Source organism: Pinus tabuliformis, chromosome 4_1, assembly GCF_031772625.1.
Source record: "Pinus tabuliformis cultivar Carrire ecotype Pingquan chromosome 4_1, CPIR1, whole genome shotgun sequence".
In the NCBI taxonomy this organism is placed as follows: Eukaryota; Viridiplantae; Streptophyta; class Pinopsida; order Pinales; family Pinaceae; genus Pinus; species Pinus tabuliformis.
The window spans coordinates 906509548-906534174 of record NC_142303.1 but is presented as its reverse complement, the minus strand read 5'-3'; the positions used below and the strand labels follow the sequence as shown (position 1 = coordinate 906534174).

Sequence of the window (24627 nt, the reverse complement as noted above, 5' to 3'; positions counted from 1 at the left end):
ATTTCATTCTTGCATTCAAAAAAATATACCATTAGGCAAGTGAAGCATATGGATAAGTATGTACAAGATATATGAACTCTATCATAGAATATCAATTTGATAATCTATTTTATTTATCTCAAAAGTAGATAATATGATGAATATAATCACTCCAAAAGAGGAAGGAAAGGGTGTTACAAGTGAAAAGAATTTTGGAGTATGCTTTTTCCCTTACTTTTCTTATATTTGCAAATAAGAGAGAGAATATGTACAAATAAGAGAGAGAATATGTACAAGATACAACTATTAAAAGGGATCTAACGACCCATAAGAATTGTGAATTCCCTTTGTTTCTGACATTTAAATGGATAGGGGGACACAAATGGTTTTACACCATATAATGACAAATATTCAATTTTTCATTCAATTTGATATATATAAGCAGGAGCATGATTTTGATGAGCAAAATATTTTTTCCTTTCTGTCTTGTCAAACAACCCACTTTGAAGAGGCAGTAAAATTGCAACATTGGATTGATGTAATGAATTAAGAAATCAAAACCATATAAAATAATGATACTTGGCATTTAGTTGATCTCCTAAAAGACAAAACCAACATTGGTGTCAAGTGGGTCTACAAGACAAAATTGAATGAAAAAGGAAAAAAGTTTTTTCTGATCAAATCCATCCTCTTACTCATATATATCCTTGATGCTTCTAGTTTTTTTATGATCTTATGAAGATGATGATCCACTGTTGGATTCAGTGCTAGAAGAAGTGGCATTCTCAGACTGGTGTGGATCTTCTTCTACCTAATGATCCAGGTGTATATTGGTGTCCACGCACCTATTCCACCTAGACCTCTAGTCGGTTTCATCTGTTTCCTTGTTTATTGCATCATTTACTATTTTTAGTAGTTTTTCGAGTCCTAAACTTCCGGAGCATTTTTGACTCCCTAAATGGAATTTTTTTGAGGTCCACAATAGGCCAACGGCCTGTCACAAATACTATAGTACTTGGAGAGATATTTCCAACAAGGTATCATACACGCCAAATGAAGATAATATGACCAAGTTATGACCCTCAGAAGTTGGTTGCCAAACTAACCCCAACGAGGCCCACAAACCCTTGGCATTCCATCTTTTGGCATTAGGGTTTTGATTGTTTAGGGTTTCCCGTTGTTGTTCAATAGTAAATAGGCCCTTGAGCCTCATTGTAACACAGTTCAGAGGCATGTAGCCACCACATCTCTTCTAAGAGATAAGCTACCATCGCCTGAGCTAGTTTTATTTCCATTATGTTTGTAAGCATATTTCAATATTTGAAATTAATGAAATGAAGTGTTATTTATCCTCCAACTTTGTATTTATTCTTATATCTGTAATTTGTTGCATTCCTGTTTAAGTTTGGATGAGTCGTATCAGAGCAGTCTACTCTTTCTCTACTTTTCTTTGCATGTCCCCAATAAGGTCAGGATATAAGGAGTTAGGGCTCGAACTGGTCGAACCTTTGCAAGACCAGCCTCACAAATCCCAACGACCTCCCATGGTGGAAGAGAAGAAAGATGAGGGAATAGGAGATCCTTTCAAAATATTGCTCGAAGAAGCCCTCGAGCGATAGATGAACGCGACGATGGACAACGTTTCCTAGATCCTTCATCGACTACCCAAAGGTGACACATCTTCTTCCAACAGCTAGTTTGGAAGCGCCACACCCTTTAAGGTACAAGTAAAATTTGACATCCCCATATTTGAAGGTTAGATAGATGCATACGCCTTAGATAAATGGTTAAATATTCTAGAAGGGTATTTTTCTATTCATGATTTTTCTAGCTGGGAAAAGATTACTTTTGCACTTCTCAAAGTCACCCCCCATGTCAAGGACTAGTGGGAAACCTACTATGAGAAGAAGGACGAAAGTACACCCTCACTATTTTTAGCTGCACCCACTTGGAATTCGTTCCAAGTTGCCATCAAGGAGTAGTATTACCTTGTCGAGAGCTATGAGGATAAATACATAAAGTGGACCACACTGCGGCAAGGAAGGGACCAAGATGTGCATGAGTTTACCAATGTTTTTCATACCCTTTGCATGAAGTTGGGTATCAAGGATTCTTAACAACATTTGGTACTCAAGTACCATGGCTGCCTACACAGGTACATTCAGGACGATATGGAGTTCCTGGACATCTCCTCACTTGGCACGGCATACCGATAATCTGTTAAGATTAAGCATAATTTTAAACAAAAGAGGCAATGGAAAGGTGCCCCCAAACTGCAGAGCAAAGGAAAAATCCAAGGCGGGGCAACCCAGGACAACCCACCGAAGCCGCAAGAAAATAAAAACACTAGGAAGCCAAAAAAGGACATGGGAAAATGGTGTGAGTTCCATAAGAGCTCCAATCACAACACAAGTGAGTGTTGGGCCAAGCAATCACTGGTGGATGAGTTGAAGGCTTCCGAATTAGACACATGTTTTGACTTTGAGTTAGAACCTGACAAGGGGAATTACAAAGGGAAGTAGATCATTGCCACCACCAACATCTAGAAGAATGAGCTTGAAGATCTAGAGGAGGGGGAAAGCCTCTTCCACTCACAGATGTGGGTGAAGGGTTCTCCACTACAGTTCATTGTCGACAATGGGATCCAAAAGAACCTCATTTTAGTAGAGGTCATGAAGTAGATGGGCCTACTGACTACAACACATCCACAATTGTACACCATCAGGTGGCTTCACCAAGGACGAGATCTCCACGTCTACTAGTAGTGTCACCTTCCCTACAACATCAAGCCCTTCATGAATCAGGTATTGTGTGATGTTGTCCCTCTTGAAGTCTGTGATGTATTATTAGGAAAACCATACTTATGGAAGCGACATGTTGTATATGAGTCTAGACCTCGCTCTATGATTATTACTTTAGGAAATAGGTTTTACAGGATACCAGAGGTAGCGTCGCCTACCACCATCTCTTTGATCATTGCAAAGAAATGAAGTAAGATCATTTCACAGACCAGGAAATTTGTTTTCCTTATGATTTGCCCTCAGGGCAAGAAGAATATTGTGGTCACGACTTCCAGATAGGGCTCCTCCGTACAACAACAATAGATGGACAAGGTCGTGGAGGAGTACAGGGATATTTTCTCCTCACCTACGGGGGTGCATCTACACTGTCATGTGAAGCACTCCATCAATCTTACTCTGGGCACACTGCTACCCAATGGACTGATCTATCAATGCTCTATTCTGGAGAACATTGATATCAAGAGGTAGATTTAGGAGTTGTTGTAGAAAGGGAAAATCAGGCCAAGTTCATCACCTTGTGGGAGCCCGATTTATTGGTATAGAAGAAGGATGGTACCTGGAGACTCTGTATTAACTATCGAGCATTGAACAATATCACTATACCGAATAGGATGATATAAAGGTCATTTGTTGTTGATGGGTTGCCTCATATAATTAGTTGGCCCGAGATGGTGCTCTAAATCTTGGAATGCAAGTACCTTATGCTTAATTAGTGTCATTTATGTCTTATGTTCATGTTTTGGACTTTTCATGATGTTTATTGTTTTTGGTACTTAGCTCGCTATCACTATATTATAATAGTTTTTGAGTTTCAGATATTATATATTTAATACACTACTTTGCTTTTTGAAATTATTATGTAAAGTAATCAAGGTTCGCATAGGAAATTTGTTTAACAACTCTCATTAGACGAATTCAAATTTTACATATCCTTCATTTTCCGAACTTTTGACCTAACGACTTATTTAAGGGGCCTAAAACAAATACATATGATTTGTGCTTTGACACTATCTTTTATCCATTATGTATTGACCTGGCTAGAATCAAAAGAGAACAAACAACCGATTTAAACATTATGCCATCTCACTAGAAATAAGAGTCAAAAGAGAACAAAACACCCAATGAAACTTTATGCCATCTCTAGTTACAAACTACATGCAAGTCCATGAGTACATCAATACAAGACTCTGTCTCTAAATCTCCTTATGACTTGATGGTAGTGGCTCCTTGTTTTCGCCACTTTTTTTTTTGTAAAATGCTAGTTGTGTAAACTCTTAAGTTATTTGCTATATAAAGAAGCATTTTTATAAAAAAAATAAAAAAAAATAAAAAATACTAAAAAATTAAAAGTCATCAAATATTTATTATATCATACCTATTTTGTTTATTACTTTTGTAATTGCATTGATATATATTGCATTAATTGGTAGATGTTTTTATATGTTTTAGATATTATAGATTATAATCTGTATGTTTTTCACTGTGCATATCTTATGTATTTTATTCATTTATTGGTGAAATTACCACAATGCATTATGCATGATAAGAATTTCCAATTTTACTTTCTAAAGGAAATTGTGTAAATATGTATATCTTTATTAAGAAATTTAATTTGTTGTTCCACATTTATTGCATATATTTGTGAACATTTATTGTATTGCATGTGTTATCAAATTGAGATAAGGGAGCCTATTGTATTAATTGGTAGGTCTTTTTATATGTTTTGGATATTATAGATTAGAATCTGTATGTTTTTCACTGTGCATGTCTTGTACATGTATTTTATTCATTTACTGGTGAAATTACCACAATGCATTATGCATGATAAGAATTTCTAATTTTACCTTCTAAAGGAAATTGTGTAAATATGTATATCTTTATTAAGAAATTTAATTTGTTATTCCACATTTATTGCATATATTTGTGAATATTTATTGTATTGCATGTGTTATCAGATTGAGATAAGAGACCTTGTTTGAGAGACAAGGAACCCCCTCCATAGAGTGATTTCATAGATCAATCTATGGAGGTGCACATACCCTAACCACCTTAAAATTTAAATATGTGACTTCTAAGAAGGAAACACATATTGTTATCCCTTAGCCCCACTAAGGTGCATGTCTTGAGCTCGGTGGGCTACCTCAAGTGGTTGAGTGCTTTTCAGTAGCAAATACTGCATTGATGCAATCTAAAAAAAATCACAAGGATGCACTGTTGATTTTGAGAATCTATTTCCGGTACAGCTGGATAGATCCTCTTTGTGATTCTTATTAATTGGTGCTCTCTTACCCATTGTGCTTGTGTGTGTTGCCAATGAAGTCAATTTTCAACTGGTATAATATTTTTGAACTGACTTGAAATCATAATCTGTACAAACCAGTGAACAATATATTAGACACCTTTATGAATGGTCAAGCTCCCAGAAGTGCCATAGAATTTTTCACATATGCAAACAAATACAATTTTTTTTAATCTTTCCACTCTGGCAATATCAATAAGAGACAAAACTTGCAACAACATAATAGCTTTTAATGTCAAGCACTCATATAAGTGAAAAATAAAAATACACCATCATGCTCCACCATATTAATTTCAGAGGAATCAAATTTGAAACAATTTGCATTGACTACACCGTGATCCATCTTGAAATAAGGAAATGCCTGCTAGATTCTTACAATTAGATTTGAATTCTGACATCTGACCACTGTTTGCTCTAACTAACTACTGCAACTTCATGCTAGTCATGACAAGATCATATCTGTCACAGTACAATGTTGCAACTGGAATGTGCTAGTCACAATACAGACCATCACCAGGAAAATTTTCAGCGAAGAAATTAATTACTGAATGATCATCTTATGGCTAACTATTCTCAACCAAAGCCTTTAGGCCAAAACAGCTCCATGATAAACATAAGAATGACACCGTTCCATTGTCTAAATGTCAATCCAATATTATTTACGCTGTAACCAGATCCTTCTGCAATGATTGTCTCAAGGCTAACTATTCTCGAAACTTGAGTAAATACTTTCAAGCCTAAACATCCCAATGGCCGACATTAGAATGACGTAGCTCCATTGTCTAAATTCCAGATCCAATATCATTTAGGCTGTAACTAGATCCTTCTGCAATTTTTGCTTTGAAACTGCATGAGATCACTAAATGCTTAATAGTATATTCAAATTATATGTACTACTTTAAAGTTGAAAATACATATACTACCAGGCTCTCCATGTTTACAGTAGAGTCTCAAATTCGACTTCATCATACAACATTATACAGAAATGTACAGTCCAAAATCATTTTTTCGTTGTTCAAGAAAGACTCTAGAATATCAAATTGAAGGTACATTGATATCCTTCATATTAGCACCACTTACTAGCAGTCCCTTTGAATTTAATTCATGGGCTTTTCGCAACTTATGTGTCAATATTTTCAGAAAAGTGGAAAAAAAATGATGCCTGGGATATGTAATTGATTAAAATTGAAACCATGCCAAATAATATTGAACTTTAAACAGCTACAGCTTGCCACTCAAGTGAGAATATAAAGTGTTTTTCCATCATGACTTTGTACAAGAGTGGCTTCCAATGAGCGACAATTGATAAATTAAGAAGGATACCTTAATATCCTTATAGACAAAACTCTATCCAAAGAAAAATCGATGCTTCTCAAAATGAGAATTCAACCATTGGATGGAACCTGTCTGAAGACAAGAGTGGTCAATTTATGAAAGATGATGCTCTACAATCCTGCATTATGAATGCTAAAGATAATTTTATTTCTCACTTCAAAAAGCACATTCACCACTTCTCCGCACTCCAGACAGAGTAAATCCATTGCATATGCAACCTTTGGCAACATGCAGGACATCAAAATGTTGGCCAAATTTTAAATATTTAATCGCCTATTGGACCAGTGAAATTCTATTTCAAGTGTTCGTTGTGTACCATCGCGGTTACTATCAGGGACGAGAGTATACTGGCCACTGATTGTTCCAAGCATTACTACTCTATCTATTTGAATAGTCACTTTCCCCAGAGCAACCTGAAAGCAGATAACATAATCTGATTAGAATCTGATTTTTAAAACATGTCTTAACCCATTTGCTATTTCAATAAGGTTTCTACTATTTCAGGGAAAATAATATTGGCTTACTTTTCCGAAGGCATTCTTGCTCTTGCAAGAAATGTGAAGTTTTTGACCCTTTGGAGGCATATCAAATGCCCAAGCAAATTCTTGCTTCCATTCTGGGGAAATATTTTGAGATACTACCTGCGAGATTCAAGATCTAATTTAATATTATGCAAAACACAACAAATTCACTGGAGTATTTCCTCGTTAATATCATATGCAAGTAAAAACAATAAAGATAATTTGTCAGGGTTTTGTAAAATACACTCCAAAGATTAATATATGCATTTTAAAAAACTACCTAAATTACAACATTAACAACTTCTAATGTGGCATCATAGGTTACAATTTAAGAAAAAACTACGGAGATAGAAATACGTTTGCAACTTACTTTGGTTTCTCGAGGAGGACCGTTCCCAAATGTCAATTTACAGAATGCATTGGTACTTCCCAAAGTCTGCTTCAAGTTATTGCCTCTATTTATAGTGACAACCAAGGTTCCTGGTAAACATTGCAACAAACTTTCAGCCTTCTCATGGAAACGAGGGGGACCATCCCTTATTATCAATTGTAAGATGGGAATGGCCTCTGCTGCAGCCATGGCTTGTGCTTTGCCAACATCAGCAGGATTAGCTGCCCACGAATGCTTTAACAAACATAGTGCATCTAGAGAAGCCTCTTGAGCTGGCTCTGTTCCAGCCTTCAGAGCACCAACTAAATGTGGGATGCAAAGAGTGGCCACTTCTGTTCCACGAAGTCTTGAAAAATTACTGAAGATAACACTAATAGCCTTGACAACATCGTCACTGACAGTTCCCTTTGCCCAAAGTTCCTTTCCCAATGCCCCTGCAATATAAATCTCTCCTTGAGTAAATTGATCAACATTTTATTGGCAAAATCTATTCCATTACAAAATACATAAAATTGTACAATTTAATGTCCTTCGACTAGTTACAACTACCCAAGATGCACAAAAAATAAAATGGCTGCTAAATCTGCTTGTAAAATAATGGGATTATGATCGAACTCATTAGTGTGGGTCAAGGAAGGAAAAATATTATTGCTCAATATTTTCCCCGAAGTTGAATGCATCAATTTCAAAATTCTCCATCTGCAAACAGGAGGAACGTATAGATGGGTCCATTTATGAAAGAAATTTCCAAGTTATATAATGCAGAATAGCTAATTCTTATATTAATCTATAAGAAAATCAAAGAATAAATTGGTCCCAGGCATTAGTTCACATCTACAACCTGGTTCAATGTCAGTAATATTATTCCATAATTAATCCAAAAAAATACAAACTGTTGGCAATATTGCCTCTACCATCTCTACATCATGATATGACTAATGAGACTCTTTGTTAATTTTAGGTATGTTCTGTGCTTAGAGCAGTTTATTTCAATTTTCACAGTTAGCTCAATATCTTTTCCAAATTAGCAATCACATCAGCATAATAGTAAATTGCAGATAGAACATAAACATAAATTGCAGAAGACAAGCCAAGACAAGAGGACACAAGATGTGGCACTAGCTAGGGATAAACCCCAACGTGGGGAAACCCTTGATCAATTCTTCTTATATGTTCTTCAATAGTTCAGAAGAGAGAGAGAGATAGTACATTTACAACAGAAGTCAACACTTTCACTTATCTAAATAAGAACATAGATCATCTCTAAGAAGATGATACATGAGGTAGTTGAACTCAGTTGAAGACATGCTGCTTCAACTGATTCTCCAAGGTGATTCCATCACCATGCTGCACCTATCATTGTGCTGCTCCTCCTCATCATGCTGCACCTCACGGTGTTGCACCATGCTGCACCCATCATCACTATGCTGCATTTGATCATGCTTCACTAATCATGACTGTATCCATCACTGTACTACTGAGCTCTTCATTGCACTAAGCTGCACTGTACTTGCAGCACCCATTGTTGTACCAATGCTGCACCAAGTACCATTGTTGCACCATGTACTTGCTGCACCAAGTACCATTGCTCCTATGTACCATTGCTGCTATGTCAAGCCACCAATTTGGCTCCCACAGACTGCCCAACAATCTGATCCAAACTGACCCAAAGAATGGATCCAACACACATCACAACTGCTGCTCCAAGTCTGCTGTACTGTTGTCCCTGGTTAGGGCATGTGCATGCTGCAACAACCCTTAAATACCTACACAAACAGTCTCCCTTTTGCTGCGGCCAAGGCAAGGAAGGTTCCTCCTTACGTGAGTTGCTGTTCTGGGCTTTTGTAGCCCCTAACACCTCCACGCTGGCCTGTTTTGGAGTGGCTAGGCCTGCAGCCTACCACAGACCTCCGCTGCCTCCTACAGCGCACTCAATACACCTTATGATGCCCTCCAAACTGCTCATAGGGCTTGTGGCTTACCCACAGCAGCCTACACTGCCCTTCACCAAAAGTTTAGCACTCAAGAACACCTCCACGATGGCTGAAACAGTCTTCCCTTATCTCGGCCCTCTAGGGAGTTACCTCGGCCTCCTTTACAGCAAACTCGGTCCTAAAACAAACCTCTTTCTCCCATGCAGAATAGCCTCTACTTGCTGCAGCTAGGGCATGATAGACCTACGACTAGGGCAGCGTGTATAGGCCTTAGATCTCCCTTGCTAAGACTGCGGTTTGACATCCTTTAGACAGCCAGGTTAGGAAGCCTCTTTACTGCCTCTTTTCCAGCATCTAAGGGCTATCTCAAACAACGTATAGCTTAGGGCATGATTGTGATTAGCTAGGGCATCATAAGACTGCATTTAGGCTTCAAGCTAAAGCTCTTTTCTTTCTACGACTAGGGCTTCCTCCTCTTAGACTTCTCTTCCACTAAAACCCAAAACAAGTGGAGAGAAATCAAGAGTGAAGTGTGTGTACAAATGACTCTCAAGTCACCTCCTTGTTTTTCTCTTTTTTATAACCACATGGTGAATGGGTAACTGCCAGTCCTAATCTATGGGAGACCCAGGATCAATCCTCGTAGCTGCCATTATAACACCAAGAGTACATCCAACTACCTGCAAGTCGATATACCAAGATCCTATGGTTTTAGCAAAGCGAGACTCTCGTGCCGCCTAGGCGGGGCGGGGGTGGGGAATCTGCTTCTCGAGCATCTACCACAGCAAGCCGGTGTACTCAATGAGATTTGAACTACGGTCTCCCAGGCTTCACCCAGGTAGACTTACCGTCAAACCACACATCACTGTACCTCAAGTCACCTCCTTTTATACTAAAAATTTGGTTGCTGGCTGACCTTGAAAAATTGTCCCATAACACAAGTAAATTCATACCTCCATGAATACTTATCGGAATCTGATGATCTTTAGATCAATCCTACACCTCTCGATGAGAGAGATCGAAGAAAAATATCAGTTGTCATAAATAAGATGACCCACATGGAGTTTGGCCCTAGTTTCTAATTTTAACACTCCCTCTCAACTAGGGAGAACTCCATCTGCTGATCCATCTGCCAAACTGTACTATCTCTACCATCCCTACACTACTCTGTTATGCTGAACCATGAAGAAGAAGAATTGATCGAGAATGTCTCATACCATTCTCTACTGACCCGAAGTCAATCCCATATGAAGAGAGTGTGTCATACCACTCTTACTGATCCCAGATCAATACCAAAAGAGAGAGTTATATCACTCTTACTGACCCGAAGTCAGTTTCATTGATCCCAGATCAATATCACAAGAGAGTGTCTCAAACCACTCATACTGATCCTAGATTAGTTCCAAGAGAGAGTGAGCTATATCACTCTTACTGATCCTAGATCAGTTCCAAGAGAGAGTGAGCTATATCACTCTTACTGATCCCAGATCAATGCCAAAAGGGAGTGAGCTATATCACTCTTATTGACCCGAAGTCAGTTCCAATTGATCCCAGATAAATGTAGGTCATCCTAGCATAGGGAGTATGGTAGATACATGATGCATCCATCGGTACTACTATGGTCCCTAATCCCATTTCACTGCTCATTGGCCAAATGAGAGGTTCTTCCCATGAGTCCCAGACTGCATGGGTAGGATGCCTCGACAGGAGAACCACTCATCCTGTCCATAAGTCGCCACGGGGTATCACAGGGGGAGGTTGAACCATTCACCCTATACACAATGCACCATTAGGGGAGGGTGCGTCACCCTATGGTAGCTTGTTGCTCCAAGAAGTACCCCAAGCCCCCCGGAGCTCCCAAAGCTCGATGCATGCATCATACAAGACCCTCATAAGAGGATCTCTCAACGACTCCAAGTCATTCTGGAAAGTCACAAATTTGACCTTTCCCCGGGGATTTGACAGAATGTTTGCGACCTGCACATCAATCCCAATGTGATGGAGTCTTCTTGCTCATCGATGTACCATATCCCAAATAAAGTGGTACCTGATGTCTATATGCTAAATCAATCATAGAATACGAGATTCCTCAATAATCGAATCCCCCTCTGGTTGACACAGAAGATCATGGTGGTATCCATCATGTGTACAAACAGCTCACTGAAGAACTTCCTCAACCAGGGAGCTTCACATAAGGTCATACTCGTAGCTATTTATTCGGTCTCAGCAATGCTCAAAGCAACCGTCTTCTGCTTCTTGCTCATCCAGGATATCGTAAAAGAACCCAAAGAGAACCAGCACTCAGAAGTGCTCTTGCAATCCTCCACACTGCCTGCCTAATCAACATCAAAATAATCATGCAGCTTCACATTTCCGGCAGTGTATCTCAATCCATGAGAGATTGTGCCCTGAAGATATCTCAAATTATTCTTGGCACCAATCTAGTGAGGCTCAACCAAATATGAGCCCAACATGCTAACTGCAAAACATATATCCGGACGGAAGTTCACCAAGAACATCAATGCGAATGAGTTTATGAAACTCGGAGGCATTTCCCAAATCAAGTTCGACATCCCTACCACATAACTTTCGAAAGTTAAGATCCATCGAGGTAGTCACGGGCTTGCAGTTCACCATTCCAAATCCAGAATCCAACTCCCTCTTACTTTTGCAAATGAGAGGGTCTGCACCTGTCAGAAGTTGGTCGTCCTCATAAGGTGCCAGTATGAGAGGTCTATCATCCACAACCTTCAAGCAAAGGTTTGGATCGCCTTCACTCCTAGTGAATCTCAGCTTCATCAAACAGCTATCAATCCTCTCATATTAAGCCTTGGGGTGTTTTGCTTCAAGCCATAGAGGGTTTTCTTCCACCTGCATACATGAGATTCCCGATCATGAATCTCAAACCCCTCGGGTTGTTCCAAACCTGTGGACCTGCTACATGAGGGGAATGGTCCCTGTTGTCGCGCGGATTGGCACGACAACGCTCAGAACGGGGGCTGTCACTCTGATCCCCGATCCCTCCGTTTAAGCCCGTTTCCCGCGGCTAAGGGGGGTAGTCCCTGTGAGATGATGAGGCCAACTGTCGACCAGTTGGTTGGGAAACACGAGATACGATATAAAAAGGGGCTCGATGGATTTGGTTGATTTAGCAGACCAGTGCCTTAAGAGATTGTTGTTAAAATGATTACTTGTTAAATGATAATAAAAGATGGACCATGAACAGCAATCATCTATCATCAGCTAAAACACAATGCTCTTAGAATGACAAAAAAAACGATATCCAGCAGCTAAAAACTTTAAAAGATGAAATGCTTTGAACCACCACAAGAATCGTAAACCATTAACTAGATATCATATTCGCATCTCGACTTGAAAGTTTTAGATCTCAGTATGAAAGATAATAACATGAAAGCTCCTGAGACTTGCAAAAATAATTTCCCACAAAATTTTTATTTTTTCAAAAAAAATTTAAATCTTTTTTTCAATTTTTATTTTTCAATGTTATGGAAATTTAAAAATCCTAAAAGGGTTAAAATTCTAAAACTAAATTCTAATCATTAAAAATAAAACTAAAAATATATTTTTTTCATTTTTTATATTTTTTATATTTTTTTTTAGTTTTTTACAAATTTTAAAATCCTAAAAAATTAAAACTAAAAATAAAGTAACTATTAAAATCTAAAAAAAAAAAAATTATGTGAATATACAAAAACATTTCAATTTTTTGATTTTTTTATGAATCTATGAAATCAAAATCTAACAAATAATCTATTCTAAATACAAACCACGTGAATTAAAATTTAAACGCATTAAAAAAGGGAAACAGTCTAAACCCTAAAGCTACGGCTAACACATTATATCTAAAGAGAACAAATGAAAGCAACAAGGAGCTATGCCTGAAAATTCAAAGCTAACGTAAATCAAACAAACAAATACGCAGTGACATATATGACCATAAAACAACATCGATTCACCTCGGCATTACGATACCTCTCAGGCAGAAGTCAAAAAACGATTCGTATCTGTTACCTGAGGCGCGTGATAGAAATTCGTTTGCAGATCTTCGATGGTGAATAAGGAGAAATCGATGCCTGGTCTTTGCAATCTGAGGGTTTGCGTGTTTTTGCAGGTTCGATCACCAGAAGGCAACGATTCGGCAGCAAGCTTAGATCGATTTTTCAAATCGAATTTCTATGCAGATGCATATGCTAACCCGATGGCAGACAACTTAAATGCTTTCCGGAAGATTTTTTGGCATATCGGAAATGTATAAGCGACAGAGTCACAACCTCCCTGGGCCGGCGGTGAATTTCTGAGCGTTTTGCAGGTGTATTTGCGGTGATAGGAAAAGACTGCCAGTTTTAATGCTTATCAGTCGAATGGTAACCCCGTGCCTGGCTAACTCGCGGACCCTTCAAGTGCTTCTGAGAGTTGTGGAGCCAAGAGCTGATTTACGGAGGTCGAAAACCCCTGTACATGGCATCTATCCGCAGAGTCTCCACAAGAATATGAGCATAATTTTGCCCTTTCCCAGCTATTTTAGGAGGCACATGCAGATTCGGGTTACAAGTATTTGAATCCTTCAAAATATTGTTTAAACATTGGTTCTGACCACGATTTTAATTAAGTAGGGACAAGATATGGCTCAGAAGGAGACAGCGTATAAAAAAAATCTCAGAACTCGTCCAAAGCCTGGCAGCTGAATGCTATGGTCTGGGCAGCCTTGATCTCTTTCTGAAAAATTTGCTCTTGATGAAAACCCTGTGGCTGCAAACATTGAAATACAAAACCCTAATGAACAAATTATAACCCTAGAACAAAAAATTTGAAACCCTAAGACAGCTAATAAATTTACAGATTTGTGGCCCCTGAAATGCCAGATTCATCAATAAGCACAGAAAATATTTAAGGAACAGAAAATTTCAGATTGTCACTGTAAAAAAACTTCAGAAAATCTCTTATGCAGATCAGAAAAATAAAACCGAATGATAGACCCAGGATCAAATCCACTGGGCTCAGCAGAAAATGTTTGTGGGAGTTGGCTGGTTCAGCCGAGAACTTCCCCTAACGCCCACCAAATCCTCTTCAGCAAGGGTTTTTAGCATTTCAAGAGAGTAACACCAGCCAGATATGGACCCCAAAGTCTTCTTTATTAACCAGAAACAAATTTACAAGAGAGCTTCTTCAGTCTTTGACTCACAGATCCAATGATCTAAAATGACCCCCTAAGACCCTATATAAAGGAAATGATCCTAACGGCTAGTTCGAGTGATCCATGTAGAAATGATCTCGACCGTTGATGAGGATCAAGACATCTCTTGATCTCATCTGTCGATTTATTCACTTAAAATATTATTATTTTATTAGTTAGGGTTTTTGCTTGATTGATTTTTTTTTTTTTTTTTTTTTTTTTTTTTCATTATTTTATTATTTTTATTCATTTTATAATTTTTTAATTCATTTTAAAATGGATCACTGAACTAAACCTTCGGAAACATCACCTAGGACTTTAGGACTCATGAGGGGATTTAAAACATTTCTCGACCCTCAGGACACATTACATCATGACTTTTACAATTTTACATCTTAAGGGACAAACCCATTTAATACAGACCCTCACAAAACACCCAGCTCTGCGACACAACGATAATCTAGCAGATCAACACACTAGGATTCTCCTAAAGTTCAAATGACAAAATCAATCCCGGCTTTGGGGTCAGGTTTGAAGGAAAACTCTGCCGATCCGTGGATCGGTGAGACAAAAAACCTTCCGGGACGTAGATTATCATCAGAAAGTTAGGTCCACCTAGGCAAATTACATACATGACTTCATGTCTGCTAAGATTATTTACAGTTAATACATGCAGACTGGGTTTACAATCAAAAAGATCAAACTGCTGATGATGGCAGGATGGCACGGACATGCTGCTCAGGAGCTACCCCTCTCTGCCAACAGAAAGGAGGTGTACTGCATGGGCAGTTGACCAGTAGTGGTCAACATCTGGCTCTACTTGGGGACACGTTGCTGCACTGGTAGGAATGTGAGAATCCAGAATCTGCATCCATACAACACACAAATGAAAATAAGTAGCGTCCATTCCAAAGTCATCATAATATACATTAAGTACAAGAAAGATAAAAGCTCTTCATTTATTGACTATCTAATAACATGAAAAGTAAATCTAATCCCAAAAGCAGAAATGAAATGCTGAAAAGACAAGGAGTAGGGACAGAAATACAATACAAAAGATGCCCCACGACATCAGATGTGTTCAATATAGTGCATACTGAGCATTTGCCTGCTTTCAGGCAAATCTGTCGGCTGCTTGTCGGATGTGCCATGTCCCATTTTGCATATGGTAGGACTCCTTCCTATCCGAAAATCAAGCTGCTCGCGGCCGTCTGATGCGTCAAATCTTCTTCTCATTTTCTTCCTCTTGCGCTTTTTCTTTCTGGCAGGATGAATTACTGATGAGCTGGAACTTTCTGTCTCGAAACTATTAGATGAAGTACACATGATATGTCTCTCTTTAGCCCGCATCTGATCTTTATCATTCTTAAGTCCATCCTCGATCAACCATCTTTCAACTGAACTAATAACCTCCTCATAATAAGATGGATCTTGTTGCAACAAATCAGAAGGCTCCTGATCTATTGACGTTATCTGTTTTCTTTCATTTTCCAATTGCTGAAATTTTTGAACCTGTATTCTAATGGCATCCATCTGTCTAGAGTGTTCAACCTTTATAGCACTAATTTGTCTGGCATGATGTTCTTCCATGTCTTTTATTACTTTAACATTTTCTTCCTTTATTTCATCAAGCAATGCTGCATGGAATTTATTTCTTCTTCATGATTCGCTTGCATGTTTCCAATTTCCGTTTCATGTTTAGTTTTCATGGCCTCAATTTCCTTAGCATGCTGATTTTGCGTGTCCTCAATCTCCTTATTACGTTTTTCCAGATGGGTGCGTAAAGTTTTAACATCATTGATAAGATTAGTTTGGTTGCTTTCCAGATTTTTCACCAGCATCTTTAAATCTTGTATTATTTGCTTTTGCTCCTCCTTTTCATTGTCATTTATCCCTGATTTTTCACTATGATGATCTGCAATATTTCCGGTGGATGACACATTCTGACCTTGAAATCTTTCTTCAACAGCTGAATTACTTTCTTTCTATTCAACAATTTTAGAAGTAGAAGGCAAGCTGTTTGGACTATCATATCTATCTTTAAAAGCATTGAGAATGTCTTGTAAAGAAGTGAAAAAATCATTAGGAAAGTTATTAAACCAATTCAAGGCATCACCCTCTAAAGAACGGACAAATAGACGCATCTTGAAATCTTCATTATTATATTGAGGAAATCTACAGTATAAGATCATTACACAAGTAAACATGTTTAAATGCCTTTTAACAGCGACCGAATCATCACCCGAGAACTTAAGTAATTTACCAATGGCCTCTTTCGGAAGATCATGGAGATTATCAGTAAAATGACATGGTTTAAATGAATAATCCATGATGAACAATAAGGCATCAGATGGATGATAGAACTAGCTCTTTGCTCAAGAAAATCAAAAGACGAAAGAAGTGGAGTCGCCACTTGAACAATAAAACTGATTCTAAGATCCAAGAAGTAACCAACAAACAGATATGCGGGAGGCTTCTTGTCTGGGAAAAAATAAAAAAAAAATGGAGTCGCCACCCAAACAAGAAACACACCGAAGAGATGCTGCTGATATGTGATGAAAAGATGCCAAAATATTGAATCTGCCAGCTCAACTGAGAGATGAGAAAGATGAGAAGACGAATGATTGTCGATTGAAACACCGAGAACAAAGCGTCCCCGGCAACGGCGCCAAAAATGTTGTTGCGCGGATTGGCACGACAATGCTCAGACCGGGGGCTGTCACTCTGATCCCCGATCCCTCCGTTTAAGCCCGTTTCCCGCGGCTAAGGGGGGTAGTCCCTGTGAGATGATGAGGCCAACTGTCGACCAGTTGGTTGGGAAACACGAGATACGATATAAAAAGGGGCTCGATGGATTTGGTTGATTTAGCAGACCAATGCCTTAAGAGATTGTTGTTAAAATGATTACTTGTTAAATGATAATAAAAGATGGACCATGAACAGCAATCATCTATCATCAGCTAAAACACAATGCTCTTAGAATGACAAAAAAAACGATATCCAGCAGCTAAAAACTTTAAAAGATGAAATGCTTTGAACCACCACAAGAATCGTAAACCATTAACTAGATATCATATTCGCATCTCGACTTGAAAGTTTTAGATCTCAGTATGAAAGATAATAACATGAAAGCTCCTGAGACTTGCAAAAATAATTTCCCACAAAATTTTTATTTTTTCAAAAAAAATTTAAATCTTTTTTTCAATTTTTATTTTTCAATGTTATGGAAATTTAAAAATCCTAAAAGGGTTAAAATTCTAAAACTAAATTCTAATCATTAAAAATAAAACTAAAAATATATTTTTTTCATTTTTTATATTTTTTATATTTTTTTTTAGTTTTTTACAAATTTTAAAATCCTAAAAAATTAAAACTAAAAATAAAGTAACTATTAAAATCTAAAAAAAATAAAATTATGTGAATATCCAAAAACATTTCAATTTTTTGATTTTTTTATGAATCTTGAAATCAAAATCTAACAAATAATCTATTCTAAATACAAACCACGTGAATTAAAATTTAAACGCATTAAAAAAGGGAAACAGTCTAAACCCTAAAGCTACGGCTAACACATTATATCTAAAGAGAACAAATGAAAGCAACAAGGAGCTATGCCTGAAAATTCAAAGCTAACGTAAATCAAACAAACAAATACGCAGTGACATATATGACCATAAAACAACATCGATTCACCTCGGCATTACGATACCTCTCAGGCAGAAGTCAAAAAACGATTTGTATCTGTTACCTGAGGCGCGTGATAGAAATTCGTTTGCAGATCTTCGATTCGGCAGCAAGCTTAGATCGATTTTTCAAATCGAATTTCTATGCAGATGCATATGCTAACCCGATGGTAGACAACTTAAATGCTTTCCGGAAGATTTTTTGGCATATCGGAAATGTATAAGCGACAGAGTCACAACCTCCCTGGGCCGGCGGTGAATTTCTGAGCGTTTTGCAGGTGTATTTGCGGTGATAGGAAGAGACTGCCAGTTTTAATGCTTATCAGTCGAATGGTAACCCCGTGCCTGGCTAACTCGCGGCCCCTTCAGGTGCTTCTGAGAGTTGTGGAGCCAAGAGCTGATTTACGGAGGCCGAAAACCCCTGTACATGGATCTATCCGCAGAGTCTCCACAAGAATATGAGCATAATTTTGCCCTTTCCCAGCTATTTTAGGAGGCACGTGCAGATTCGGGTTACAAGTATTTGAATCCTTCAAAATATTATTTAAACATTGGTTCTGACCACGATTTTAATTAAGTAGGGACAAGATATGGCTCAGAAGGAGACAGCGTATGAAAAGATCTCAGAACTCGTCCAAAGCCTGGCAGCTGAATGCTATGATCTGGGCAGCCTTGATCTCTTTCTGAAAAATTTGCTCTTGATGAAAACCCTATGGCTGCAAACATAGAAATACAAAACCCTAATGAACAAATTATAACCCTAGAACAGAAAAATTTGAAACCCTAAGACAGCTAATAAATTTACAAATTTGTGGCCCCTGAAATGCCAGATTCATCAATAAGCACAGAAAATATTTAAGGAACAGAAAATTTCAGATTGTCACTGTAAAAAAACTTCAGAAAATCTCTTATGCAAATCAGAAAAATAAAACCGAATGATAGACCCAGGATCAAATCCACTGGGCTCAGCAGAAAATGCTTGTGGGAGTTGGCTGGTTCAGCCGAGAACTTCCCCTAACGCCCACCAAATCCTCTTCAGCAAGGGTTTTTAGCATTTCAAGAGAGTAACACCAGCCAGATATGGACCCCAAAGTCTTCTTTATTAACCAGAAACAAATTTACAAGAGAGCTTCTTCAGTCTTTGACTCACAGATCCAATGATCTGAAATGACCCCCTAAGACCCTATATAAAGGAAATGATCCTAACGGCTAGTTCGAGTGATCCATGTAGAAATGATCTCGACCGTTGATGAGGATCAAGACATCTCTTGATCTCATCCGTCGATTTATTCACTTAAAATATTATTATTTTATTAGTTAGGGTTTTTGCTTGATTGATTTTTTTTTTTTTTTTTTTATTATTTTTCATTATTTTATTATTTTTATTCATTTTATAATTTTTTAATTCATTTTAAAATGGATCACTGAACTAAACCTTCGGAAACATCACCTAGGACCTAGGACTTAGGACTCATGAGGGGATTTAAAACATTTCTCGACCCTCAGGACACATTACATCATGACTTTTACAATTTTACATCTTAAGGGACAAACCCATTTAATACAGACCCTCACAAAACACCCAGCTCTGCGACACAACGATAATCTAGCAGATCAACACACTAGGATTCTCCTAAAGTTCAAATGACAAAATCAATCCCGGCTTTGGGGTCAGGTTTGAAGGAAAACTCTGCCGATCCGTGGATCGGTGAGACAAAAAACCTTCCGGGACGTAGATTATCATCAGAAAGTTAGGTCCACCTAGGCAAATTACATACATGACTTCATGTCTGCTAAGATTATTTACAGTTAATACATGCAGACTGGGTTTACAATCAAAAAGATCAAACTGCTGATGATGGCAGGATGGCACGGACATGCTGCTCAGGAGCTACCCCTCTCTGCCAACAGAAAGGAGGTGTACTGCATGGGCAGTTGACCAGTAGTGGTCAACAGTCCCCTTGTAAGATTTTCCTTCGGTACATCTCGGACATGTACCTTCATGCTCTTCTTGAATTCAAGCATCTCTGTCACCATCTGTCTCATATTGGGTGGGGCCCCATAAAGAGTAGACCTCCGATGCTATAGACGAAATGTGTCGACTGACATGGTCCCCAATGGACTTTCTACAACTTGATACAAATTGCCAACCCTTAACCCATGAATAAAAGCATCTTTGAAAATTCTATTTTCAAACACGTACCTTTCCATCGAAGAATGCCACCCTGAAACCTTTGACTTCCATTGCCGAAATGGACACCAGGTTCTTCTTACGAAGAGATTCTCATTCAATTGAGGGGCAACATTCCCTACACCCTTTCCAGGATAGGTGGCATTGACTCCAAGTATAATCCCACGATTGTTTCCATCTCTACCAAATTAGAGAGAGCACCCTTCTATCCGATGAAGTGCCTTGAAGCACTACAATCAATAAGCCAGATTCCCAAAGAGTCTGAAGGAGAGGGCCAATATAAGATAATGCTTCTTTATCTTATCATAAACAACATTTGATTCTTCATACCTGGGGTTCCTTGCTTTCTTTGAAGAGTCGGCTATTTCCTTGATGACCTGCATTACCTGTCATTCCTCCAATCATTGAAGATGTCCCTGGAATGATTGTTATCATCATCAAGTGATGTGTCCCTACCATTCGGACACTTCTTCGCATAATGGTCAAACTTATTATAAACAAGGCATCTGCCTTTCCTTCCACCCATAGATCCGGACTTCCCATTGAAGTGATCTTTAGGTAGGCCATCAAAAGCTTCCGTTGCGCCATTCTAATAATATTCTCTGCTTCGACTTCACCCTTAGTGAATTTGAAGAGGGATGAGGAATCCATTGATCCTTTTGTCATTTCCCAACTGTCTTTGGTGATTGCTCTTTCACTTTTACTTGGGTTTTGTCTTCACCTCAGCTCCGATACCATGTTAATTTTAGGTATGTTCTCTACTTAGAGCAATTTATTTCAATTTTCATAGTTAGCTCAATACCTTTTCCAAATTAGCAATCACATCAGCGTAATAGTAAATTGCAGATAGAACATAAACATAAATCGCAGAAGACAAGCCAAGACAAGAGGACACAAGATGTGGCGCTAGCTAGGGACAAACCCCAATGTGGGGAAACCCTTGATCAATTCTTCTTATATGTTCTTCAATAGTTCAGCAGAGAGAGAGAGAGATAGTACATTTACAACAGAAGTCAACACTTTGACTTATCTAAATAAGAGCATAGATCATCTCTAAGAAGATGATACATGAGGTAGCTGAACTCAGTTGAAGACATGTTGCTTCAACTGATTCTCCAAGGTGACTCCATCACCATGTTGCACCTATCATTGTGTTGCTCCTCATCATCATGCTGCACCTCACTGTGCTGCACCATGCTGCACCCATCATCACTATGCTGCATCTCATCATGCTTCACTAATCATGACTATACCCATCACTATACTGCTGAGCTCTTCATTGCACTAAGTTGCATTGTACTTGTAGCACCCATTGTTGTACCAATGCTGCACCAAGTACCATTGTTGCACCATGTACTTGCTACACCAAGTACCATTGCTCCTATGTACCATTGCTGCTATGTCAAGCCACCAATTTGGCTCCCACAGGCTGCCCAACAATCTAATCCAAACTGACGCAAAGAATGGATCCAACACACATCATAACTGCTGCTCCAAGTCTGTTGTACTGTTGTCCCTGGTTGGGGCATGTGCATGCTGCAACAACCCTTAAATACTTACACAAACAGTCTCCCTTTTGCTGCGGCCAAGGCAAGGAAGGTTCCTCCTTACGTGAGTCGTTGTTATGGGCTTTTGTAGCCCCTAACACTTCCACGCCGGCTTGTTTTGGAGTGGCTAGGCCTGTGGCCTACCACAGACCTCCGCCGCCTCCTACAGCCCACTCAATACACCTTATGATGCCCTCCAAACTGCTCATAGGGCCTGCGACTTACCCACAGCAGCCTACATTGCCCTTCACCAAAAGTTTAGCACTCAAGAACACCTCCACGCTAGCTGAAACAGTCTGCCCTTATCTCGGCACTCTAGGGAGTTACCTCGGCCTCCCTTACAGCAAACTCGGCCCTAAAACAAACCTCTTTCTCCCACGCAGAATAGCCTCTACTTGTTGCGGCTAGGGCATGATAGACCTACGGCTAGGGCAGCGTGTATAGGCCTTAGATCTCCCTTGCTAAGACTGTGGTTTGACATCCTTTAGACAGCCAAGTTAGGGAGCCTCTTTACTGCCTCTTTTCCAGCATCTAAGGGCTATCTCAAACAACGTATAGATTAGGGCATGACTGTGATTAGCTAGGGCATCATAAGACTGCGTTTAGGCTTCAAGCTAAGGCTCCTTTCTTTCTGCGTCTAGGACTTCCTCCTCTTAGACTTCTCTTCCACTAAAACCCAAAACAAGTGGAGAGAAATCAAGAGTGAAGTGTGTGTACAAATGACTCTCAAGTCACTTCCTTTTATACTAAAACGTTGAGCATACATGGGGGTTATTTTGTTGCTGGACGACCTTGACAAATTGTCCCATAACACAAATAAATTCATATCTCCATGAATACTTATCGGAATCGGATGATCTTTAGATCAATCCTACACCTCTCGATGAGAGAGATCCAAGAAAAATATCCGCTGCCATAAATAAGATGATCCACATGGAGTTTGGCCCTAGTTGCCAATTTTAACGCTCTTACAGTGCTCAACGCTACAATTTGCTAATAAAGAGATAAAGGTTTTCCTCAACCTCTAGCAATGAGCCTTCTCACACTTCTTTCTTTCTATTACTCTTCATACTTTATGATTGTAATACCCCACTTTTGAGCCTTTGAAGGTATTGGATCAGTATATGTATGAATTATAAATGTGTGGTTATTATGACAGATGTCTAGCCATGTGGGCCTAAATAGATGACCCCATAATGTAAATGTTGTAAATATGTTTCCTGCGTATTCCTAGACAGAGCTCAAGGCCAGGCCCAACTATAGAATGATGAGGCATAGAAATATTGTAATTATACCTTCTATTGTCTGTGTGGTAAAGTTACCACTGCACTCTATACTATATAAAAAGGTAATGTCAATACAATATACAACTGTCCAAAATGGTTGCAGGGTGCACAAGGGTACTATAAGTCCACAACACGGGTAGATGAAAGGGAGGCCATGAGAGAGAAATTATACCTTGCCAAGTATCAAATCAAGAACTTCTATCTTTTCCTGTGCCATAAATGAAACTCACTGACACTTTGACTTAGAAAGCCAGATACTGATACGTGAAATGGTTGGTGAAGGAAAGTCTGCCTCACATAAAGGAGCCTAAGAAAGGTATCTTGTAAGGCAAAAGTACAATTATTTTGGGAAGGCATGGAAGTTTCTCATTCCATTGTCCTTCCTTGTCGTGTGGCATTCATTCACCATGACTTCCGACACCACATTCTCATATAGTATAGGATCCCAAGCCTAAAATTACTTATAACCAGCAGCAAGAATCCATGGGTGAGAACATTGGGAGCATAGAGGTTGGGGCAAAATAGGAACCTGTCACCAGTTTGTTTATGTTGTTCATTGGCTCCTGAGCAAAAGAATTACCTTACCGAGTTTTCTCAAAGCATATCAGCAGTTAGACTCTTCCTGCATGCCCTGGAGCACAAAGTGGTACTGATTTCCTGGGGCATTGCATAGCAGAGAAAGGATATGTACAAGTTGTTCCATGTATAACTGTGATGGGAGAATTTCATGGCTGATTGAAGGCTAGATGTGGTGCTTGAAGTTCCTAAGGTGAAAGAATTAGAAAAATCATGAATGTTGCAGGTTGGGTTGAATGTGCTTAAGCTCATAGTTGGTTCTCTGCCTTGGTGGTCTCATGCCCAGCTTGGGGTGCCATCTACAATGGATATCTATGGTTGGGAGGTGAAGCACGCCTATGTAGACATTTTCTTTAACCACTTTTATTAAAAGATAAGAGTTCAATCTCTGCTTTACATTTATGTAGTTTAATTCTTTGAATTCTTTTTTTATTTTAAGAAGGAATCTGTGTTTTGTAATTATAATATCTCTACGTTTCAATCCCTCCCAGGTATCATCATCAGGAGATAAGCTCAATGGAAATAAATCAAGATCCACTTAAAAATATTTATCGTTACCTTTTTAGGATGGGTCCAAATGTTTATGTCAGCTCACAAATATTGCTTCATTGATTTGTGAGTTTTTGAAGTAAAGGCTTCCGGTTTCGCTGAAATTTTCTGGGTGCACCGTAATCCCAATCTTTCCCTGCTCTTCCTCTTCATGTGATGATCTATTTTATCTAAGATCCTTGTACTTTCCAGGCATATATGATTGTTGGTGCTGTGGACGTGTTCTGCCAGGGCTGATTTCTTATGTCTATCATGTCTTAGAGCAGTAATGTGCTCCTTTACCATAACATCAAGCGACCTCCCTATCTCACCACCAATGCAAACCTTAACGCACAAGCATG

At 38.8% G+C, this 24627-nt stretch overlaps 1 protein-coding gene across 3 annotated transcripts in view; it reads right to left on the bottom strand.

Annotated features, from left to right (window-relative positions):
• Positions 1–6226: 6226 nt before the first annotated feature.
• Positions 6227–24627, bottom strand: part of LOC149179081 (protein CELLULOSE SYNTHASE INTERACTIVE 1-like) — a 156654-nt gene continuing 138253 nt past the window's right edge. For all 3 annotated transcript variants that reach the window (XM_089420513.1, XM_089420512.1, XM_089420511.1), the window contains 3 exons: positions 7306–7760; positions 6939–7055; positions 6227–6827 (listed from right to left, as the gene is read on the bottom strand). In XM_089420513.1, the coding sequence (XP_089276639.1) occupies positions 6672–6827; positions 6939–7055; positions 7306–7760 (728 nt within the window). In that variant the 3' untranslated portion in view covers positions 6227–6671. The remainder of the gene's footprint in view (positions 6828–6938; positions 7056–7305; positions 7761–24627) is intronic.